The sequence below is a fragment of the Nannobrachium achirus genome (assembly GCF_963921795.1).
Source record: "Nannobrachium achirus genome assembly, chromosome: 22".
Classification (NCBI taxonomy): Eukaryota; Metazoa; Chordata; class Actinopteri; order Myctophiformes; family Myctophidae; genus Nannobrachium; species Nannobrachium achirus.
The window spans coordinates 55,045,872-55,055,480 of NC_137829.1; the positions used below are offsets into that span (position 1 = coordinate 55,045,872).

Consider the following 9,609-nt stretch of genomic DNA (forward strand, 5'->3'; position numbering starts at 1 on the left):
ATGTTCTTTATTTCCTGCTCTAGTTTGCTGCTAACTCAGCAAAATCCCTCCTTTTCTTTCCATTAACAAATGGCCATCATGACTCCTCGCTAAAACACACTGCATTCTTAACTCTTTGAGCGCCAGCGCCCTCTAGGGGCCAAAGAATGCCAGCGCATCTCTCATAGGCGAGCGCTTTAGCTTCCAGGACTTCAGCTTCCAGGACCTGACGTGCTCACGTTCATGCACGGCATGGAAATGTCCCGGATGAAGATGCTAACAGAATGGCTATTCCCATTTTGTCATCTAAAAGATCATTTTTGGGCGATTTCGCCGTAAATAAACCTCGCGCCGCTTTCCTAAAACACAAAAAAGAGATATAAGCCTTTAAAGATGCGGTCTTTCATTGGATTAGGCGGAGATTGGCGATTGCGTTCGCAAATTACGGCCGGCCGGGACGTTGTTAGCTTTCGGCTAGTAGCTACAAAAATCAAGCCAGGCTTCAGAAGGCCTCTTATCATTTTATTCATTTAATTAAATAAAGCCGAACTACTTCGGGATCGGCACACTCGTGTACTCATCGGAAGCGGCGCCGAACATCGGGTGAACATTGGGGAGCTCAAAAATGTATTTTAAACCATTTTTAATGGAATATATCGTCGGACAGAGTAGAACGGCTAGCTGGCTAGCGGCTAGCGAGCCAGGACCACCCACGACTCTACAAGCAGCTCGGGGTAAGTGAATTAATAAAAAAAAGATTGTATTGGATTGAAATAAAGCCGAACTAGTTCGGGATCGGCACCAGATGAGTTAATAAAAGCAATGATTTTAGTCTAAAACACACTGCATTCTTAATAAAAGCAATGATTTCAATATTACCCTATAGTCTAAAACACACTGCATTCTTAATAAAAGCAATGATTTCAATATTACCCTCTAGTCTAAAACACACTGCATTCTTAATAAAAGCAATGATTTCAATATTACCCTATAGTCTAAAACACACTGCATTCGTAATAAAAGCAATGATTTCAATATTACCCTATAGTCTAAAACACACTGCATTCTTAATAAAAGCAATGATTTTAGTCTAAAACACACTCCATTCTTAGTAAATGTAAAAGCAAAGATTTCAATATTAACCTAAGACAAGGTTGTCTTTATGGCCTGTATTCTTGACAACAAAGTGACAAAAAGTGATGAAGAAATGAAATCAAAGATCTTTGGACAGGATTTCCTTACAGGACTCTCTGGTAATTTACTGTAGAATTACTGTATATGTGGGACACATCCTGTAAGCGTGGAGAGAACAACTGAGAACATTAACCGGCAGAGATTTTTATTGTGACAGTTACTATCAAAACCTCCACCGGCTGTCAGTCAGACAGTCAGTCAGTCAGTCAGTCTGTCCTTCATGTCACACTTTTGCCCAACTCATATCTCTGCCACTGTTGCACCGATCCATGCCTAACTTTGCACACACACTCTCCTTGGCTGCCAAACCACAACCCCCACCCCTCATTTCTCACATGGCCCTCTTCTAGCGCCACCACAAGGCTGTTCTTACACTGCTCCTAAAGATGTTGCCCTAAAATCACACAAAGCGGTACACAGTATCTCTACAGTCATGTCATCAACATGGATCTGTCCCATTTCCCTTATTCCCTCCTGATTGGCTACGATTGCCTTCTGAAGTTTGTGTATGCAACGTGGCGGTCGCTGATCTCCCGATTAGGGAGTCTTACTGGTTCTTCTATTTGTTTTACTGAGAATAAGGATAGACATAACTTTAGGATTAAGTATATATTTTAAGCGTTTAGGCATAGTTTACAGAGGATATAAGGATATTAACGGTTAGGTTTAAGCGTTTAGGCATAGTTTACAGAGGATATAAGGATATTAACGGTTAGGTTTAAGCGTTTAGGCATAGTTTACAGAGGATATAAGGATATTAACGGTTAGGTTTAAGCGTTTAGGCATAGTTTACAGAGGAATAAAAGGATATTAAGGATCTCAATGGAAAATAACAATTATAAGCCTTGCCTTAATGACCCGAGTTTCCTTTTAGTTGACCTTGTACCAGTGAACTGTACTGTCATCAAACTAACCTTTTCCTATCCAAAACCTCTAATAAATACCTCAATCAATCAATCAATCAATCAATCAATCAATCAATAGGCATAAACCATCAGCCCAGGCCAGTTACTCTTCTGGTATTCCTGAGAACAGCTGACATTAGGGATATATGTATGATGTATGTATGTATATATATATATATGATGTATGTATGTATGTATGTATGTATGTATGATGCCTGACATACAAGCTCACGTCGCGTCGCAGATGCGACCGTTGTGAGCTTGTAGATCACACTCTACCGTCCACCTTATGTGCAATGCATGATGGGAGGCTGGAAACTGGTGGAGAGAGCAGAAGCCCTCCTTCAATGTCACCTTGACAATCAAAACTAAAACTAAGATAAGCCATCTGTACGATTAAGAGATAAACAAGCAATAAAACACTAAAAACAACAGTTTACACACACACACACACACACACACACACACACACACACACACACACACACACACACACACACACACACACACACACACAGTAACAGCCTGCATGCGTTCTGTGTGTGTGCTGTAGCATTAAAGGTGATAGGCCTACACCCTACACCATGAAATTTCACTTTTCCTATTTTAAAACCTTTTTTTGGGGTCCCACTAGCACCTTCTATCCTCACAAAGTCCCATTTCAGACCGTTGTGTCTTTCTCTGGTTTTGGGAAGGTGGAGGTTAAAAGCATCCCAGGACCCACGGGTTCTCAAAACAGGCTGTCCAGATTTGCTGCCGTCGCTGACGCGTTATTTGGAATTGCACATAATTGCAAACGGCTCCGACCAGAACTCATGTGCAATTCCAAATAGGTAGTTACTCAGAGCATTAGTTTCACTGAGGTTAAGGTTAGGGTTAGGGTTAGGCCTAACAAAAAAAAACATTGGTTTCCGGTTGGCTGTCATTTTAGGGCTGAGTAGGTAGGGAATTTATTTTATTTTATTTTTTATTTTAATTTTTTTGTGGGCATGATGGGTAGCAAGGACTTTTATTTTATTTCCTCATGGGAAGGATGGGTAGGTAGTTGTTGTTGTTTTTTTTTTCTTTTTTTTTTTTTCTATGGCAATGATCGATATGCTTCTTTTTTAATATATTCTGTTTTCCTTTACGAACACATTGGTGAAGAAATTGTTTGGTAAGGAATTTATTCCCAGATTTGACAGCTATTCTGCAATGTTCCCTGACTACATCTATTGTGAGAAACAGAATATTCAGTTTTCAATAACAAAACATAAACCCAGCTTCTGCAGTGAACTAAAAGATGCTGTATTTACAGAAATAAAATATAGGCCTACAATAAAAAATATAAAGCAGCCTACAGATATACAGATCCAAATAGCGAAGTTAGGGACTTGTTTTAGAAGACAGGCATATCATTATAGCTTAAAATGCCACCCCTCAATGTTAATCTCAGACTCTGAGTTAAATTATTATATTACTGAGGTTACTGAACGGGACTCAAGTCAGGAGAGGAGAGGGAAGACGCGGTGTATTGATGAGCGTGTAGAACGTAAAAACGCTCGGTAGAACAGCTGTTATAAATCACAGATGATTAGTGGATTCTCCTCTATGAAAACGGACTGACTAATAACTTTATGACTGTCAGCTTCATTCTGTCGCACAGGCAGAAGGAACGGGAGAACGGGACAATAGCCTTAGCATGTAGCTAATTCATCATGGTTGAGGAAAATCAACAACAAACATCGATTCTGTCACATCCCCGCATCAATGGAGAATCGCGCACGGCCGCATCGCGATTTGCGATGCAAGCGAATTGTTTAATATAAAACTTTTAAGAAGTCCACTCCACAGCCCACGACAACTCCACTACACGCAAAGTATGTTTACTTGTGTGCTCTCGTCTGTGCTCACTCACTCAGTGCTGTGAGCGCTAATACAGGGAAGGCTGTTGATGTGACGGGAGGCTTGAGAAAAGGAGCGCTTGATTTGTTAAAAAACAAAACTACCCTCTTCCGCATCCACATACATTACCACAGTACTGACAAAACGGGCGGAGCTGAGAACAACAAACAAGCTCCTCTTCTCACTGACTGCTGCTCGCTTCAGCTTGACGCATGAATAGTAAAACAAAACATTTGCGCACATGATATTTTAGACGAAAGAAAACTTTGATTAAACTTCGCGAATGTGGTCGCACCAAATATATTTTTTGTAAGACGTTTTTGATCGACTCGGTCGGATTTTGACTTAATTTTATTTATTTTTTTATTTTCACTCCAAATGCCAATAAAATCATCTGGGTCGCACGTATTTAATAGGGTCGGTCGCCAACCGCAAACCAATGTTTTTTTTTGTTAGGCCTTAGGTATATTTTTACTGAGGTTAAGGTTAGGGTTAGGGTTAGGGTTAGGCATAGTTTTACTGAGGTTAAGGTTAGGGTTAGGGTTAGAGTTAGGGTTAGGTTTAAGTGATCGCACCTCTGTGCCGTCCAAGCGAACAAAAAGGAGCGCTCCCTAGCACCAGTTCAGCCAATCAAAAGCTTCCATGGGCGGGGTTTGCCCAGAACTCATGTGCAATTCCAAATAACGCGTCGCTGACGTCAGCGACGGCCGTTTTTGAAGAAAAAAAATATTTATTTTTCAAAAATATTTTTTTTTTTCAAAAGATTTTTTTTTTTTTTCAAAAAGATTGGGGGGGGGGGCGGTGCTGCAGCTGAAAATGCTCTGAGAGCCATTCAAAAATGAGAGAGGCTCTCTATTCAATGTTATATGAGATACATAAAGCACTGTGTTCTATTCAATGTTATATGAGATACATAGATACATAAAGCACTGTGTTCTATTCAATGTTATATGAGATACATAAAGCACTGTGTTCTATTCAATGTTATATGAGATACATAAAGCACTGTGTTCTATTCAATGTTATATGAGATACATAAAGCACTGTGTTCTATTCAATGTTATATGAGATACATAAAGCACTGTGTTCTATTCAATGTTATATGAGATACATAAAGCACTGTGTTCTATTCAATGTTATATGAGATACATAAAGCACTGTGTTCTATTCAATGTTATATGAGATACATAAAGCACTGTGTTCTATTCAATGTTATATGAGATACATAAAGCACTGTGTTCTATTCAATGTTATATGAGATACATAAAGCACTGTGTTCTATTCAATGTTATATGAGATACATAAAGCACTGTGTTCTATTCAATGTTATATGAGATACATAAAGCACTGTGTTCTATTCAATGTTATATGAGATACATAAAGTACTGTGTTCTATTCAATGTTATATGAGATACATAAAGCACTGTGTTCTATTCAATGTTATATGAGATACATGAAGCACTGTGTTCTATTCAATGTTATATGAGATACATAAAGCACTGTGTTCTATTCAATGTTATATGAGATACATAAAGCACTGTGTTCTATTCAATGTTATATGAGATACATAAAGCACTGTGTTCTATTCAATGTTATATGAGATACATAAAGTACTGTGTTCTATTCAATGTTATATGAGATACATAAAGCACTGTGTCCTATTCAATGTTATATGAGATACATAAAGCACTGTGTTCTATTCAGTGTTATATGAGATACATAAAGCACTGTGTTCTATTCAATGTTATATGAGATACATAAAGCACTGTGTTCTATTCAATGTTATATGAGATACATAAAGCACTGTGTTCTATTCAATGTTATATGAGATACATAAAGCACTGTGTTCTATTTAATGTTATATGAGATACATAAAGCACTGTGTTCTATTCAATGTTGAATGAGATACATAAAGCACTGTGTTCTATTCAATGTTGAATGAGATACATAAAGTACTGTGTTCTATTCAATGTTATATGAGATACATAAAGCACTGTGTTCTATTCAATGTTATTTGAAATACATAAAGCACTGTGTTCTATTCAATGTTATATGAGATACATAAAGCACTGTGTTCTATTCAATGTTATATGAGATACATAAAGCACTGTGTTCTATTCAATGTTATATGAGATACATAAAGCACTGTGTTCTATTCAATGTTGGAGATACATAAAGTACTGTGTTCTATTCAATGTTATATGAGATACATAAAGCACTGTGTTCTATTCAATGTTATATGAGATACATAAAGTACTGTGTTCTATTCAATGTTATATGAGATACATAAAGCACTGTGTTCTATTCAATGTTATATGAGATACATATAGCACTGTGTTCTATTCAATGTTATATGAGATACATAAAGTACGATGTGATTAGGGTTGGGTACCGAAATTCGGTACCGGGACAGAACCGATAAGGACATGACGGTTCCTGGGTACCCAAACATAATATTTACTTTCGGTACCGCTTATCGGTTCCTAGACGCACCAGTAAAAAAAAAAAAGACGCGCTATTATCCGTTCATCCGGCTACATTACATTACGTGCACTTCACAGGACAAGCCCTACACGGGCTACACTACGAAGGGCGCACACTCTGAATTGGGAAGCGGCTCTTGTATTCCTCCAACATACATACACACAAGCGCACACACAATCGTGGGACAACTGCGTTGCCACAGTCAACAACAACAGCGATGCTAGCAAAATTAGCAGCCCATCCACCAGTACAGTACAGCTGAGCCCTGCACACTGTGCACAGCCACAGAGAGACGTGAGATGGAGTCGAAACATTTATAACAGCGTGGCATTCATCTGAAAGACTGTACGGCAACGGCAACAGTGCTTGCGGACCCCCGTGTGTCTCTCTGGGTTATGGTGCGACTGCGGGCTCAGCTCTCTGTCGCGACTCGCTCGCTCGCTGAGCTGTGTTATTTTGTCAAATCTAAGCTGGCAAATCTAAGACTTCCGGTAGCCGATCTTTTCAGAATAAGATATGAGACTTCCAGGCGGTGGTCAATTTCGTAATGCAATAATACTTCCAGACGGTGGTCGACTTCTTAATCTCTTCAGAATAAGAGTATCGCTGAAGACATTGAAATATGATTTCATTTGTCATAATTCATTAAAACTGTAATTAAACATTCAAATTCAATTAAAAAATTATGTTTTAATTGATTCATTAAAACTGTAAATTAAACATTAAAATTAAATAAAAAAAAATGTTTTTGTGTAAAAACCAAACCATTTTGGAACCGAAATAGGAACCGTTTGGAACCGGAACCGATAAGCAGAACCGAAACCGGAACCGGAATCGTAAAAATCCAAACAATACCCAACCCTAGATGTGATGTCACAATGTGATGTCACAAGGATGTGATGTCACAACAGGTCAGCAGCTAGACGCTACTGAAGGAAGGACAGACAGACAGACAGACAGACAGACAGACAGACAGACAAGATGTGACTATTTTCATCAGGCACGTGCACACATAGACATCAAAGGGGGCTTGAGCCCCTGCCCTTTTATCCGTCTGTAAAAAGTGCCCTCTCCAGACCATGAATGCAGTTTTTACTATGGTGAAAGAAATGCAAATGTCCCCTCTTTCCATGCCATACCTGAAGGCAGCATTCAAGAGAATGAATTGCCTTGTCCAAACTCTCCTGAACTTGAATGCAGCATCTTATGCTGAAAGAATTATTGAAAATAGCAGACCTCCAAGCTCACAACGCGTCACAGCGCAACACGTTGCGATATTTTCACCAAAAGGCCCTTTTAGAAATGTCAGACCCTGCCTCTCTAACAGTCTCTGCACGTCCCTGGTTTTCATAGTTAACTGCGACCTGATCGCAATAAATCATCATATTAAACGAGTAGAGTTTATAGTCTCATAGACACACACACGCACGCACGCACGCACGCACGCGCACACACACACACACACACACACACACACACACACACACACACACACACACACACACACACACACACACACACACACACACAGGATGTCAGCGGTGACGTCAGAGGACAGTATGACACAACACAATAAGCCGATTAATTAAATAATGATTAATCCACCATCAGATGATGATGATGATCATAACAACAACAACAACAACAACAATAAATATTATTATTAATAATAATAATAATAATGAAATATTAATTACTTATCGGCGCTGGCATCGGTGGGGGCGGGGCTAGCGGCGGCAGCATCAGAGTCACTTTTAGTGCAATAATAATCAGAGCGATAAAAAGGGCTGTCGGTGGCGGTCCGCGGACCCCCCATCATCATCCTCATCATCAGCAGACCCCTCCTCCTCCTCCTCGACAGATATATAGATCCACATGCTGCGCTGCTGCTGCTGTGAGATCTGATGGGATCTGCTGTAGATCTGTAGAACCAGCTGGTGGTGGTGGTGTGACTGGTAGATCTGTAGACCCAGCGGAAGGTCTGCCCTCTGAAGAACATCTCAACGCAACACAAAGTCCTTCTGCCTGCTTCCACAGTTTAATGGAAACACAAGTCTTTCTCCAGCTTGCACAATGATTAAATGAATGATAGTAATAACATCAGTCAGTCAGTCAGTCAGTCAGTCAGTCAGTCAGTCAGTCAGAAGTGAATATTAAACTACACTTCTTCTCCACAACGCAGAGCTTTGATGACAACACTGTGTTGGAGCCAAGCTAACTGTCAGTTACAGCGTCAGTCAGTTAATACTGTCTAACCGACACACGCATACACACACACACACACACACACACACACACACACACACACACAGAAGCTCTCTATAAATACACACCGCCCAGGCCCCGCCCACCGGGCCATGCCATTGGTCGGCCACCGCGCCCAGGCCCCGCCTCCTCGACGCCGCCATTGGTCGTGAGCCCGAAGCCGGTGTTGCCACATCTGCTCGTTATAAGCAGACCTTTTTTTTTTTTTTTTTGCAGCGTAGAGTTGGTGGTAAAAATGTTGGTGTTTGAGATTGATTGATTGATTGATTGATTGATTGATTGATTGATTGATTGATTGATTGATCGATCGTCAGGTTGCATAGCAAAACGTACAGTTCCATGACAGTACAGTTGACTGATACAAGATTATTATTAAAACAGAAACCTTATTTAAACAGAAACCACTAAATGTATCTCATACAACATTGAAAGACAGATAGAACACAGTAGGCTACTATGCAGACAGAGGATAACATCAATAAACAACATGACTGGTGATCGGACTCGGCTGCGCCTCGTCCGATAACACCCTCACTGCGGACATTATGAGAGCATAATGTCCTCTCACTCGGGGTAAATTGCTTACATAATTATTAATTTTATAATTAAAGAATATAATTATATTACCTTGTTAACCGTTTTGTTAAATGTTGCATTTGTGGGTCCGGGACCCCTAGGGGGTCCGCAGAGTTACTACAGGGCCAGGGGGTCCTCCAAATCAAACCTTTTTATATTAACAACTTTAACGTTGGTATCCATATTCTGAGAACTGTAGCCAAACATAGTAGATCTACAAGCTCACAACGCCTCGCAGCTTGTAGATCAGCTATTTTCGGCAAAGAGGTTTGGTGTAGAGGGGAAAAAGAGCAGACTAAGTACAGAGTGAAAGGTCAAGTTT

At 39.9% G+C, this 9,609-nt stretch overlaps 1 protein-coding gene across 2 annotated transcripts in view; it reads right to left on the reverse strand.

The window, feature by feature from the left end:
- LOC308308348 (glutaminase kidney isoform, mitochondrial-like) overlaps positions 1-8,671 on the reverse strand; it is a 61,731-nt gene extending 53,060 nt beyond the window's left edge. For both annotated transcript variants that reach the window (XM_080753769.1, XM_080753768.1), the window contains exon 1: positions 8,144-8,671. In XM_080753769.1, the coding sequence (XP_080609895.1) occupies positions 8,144-8,445 (302 nt within the window). In that variant the 5' untranslated portion in view covers positions 8,446-8,671. The remainder of the gene's footprint in view (positions 1-8,143) is intronic.
- Positions 8,672-9,609: the final 938 nt, after the last annotated feature.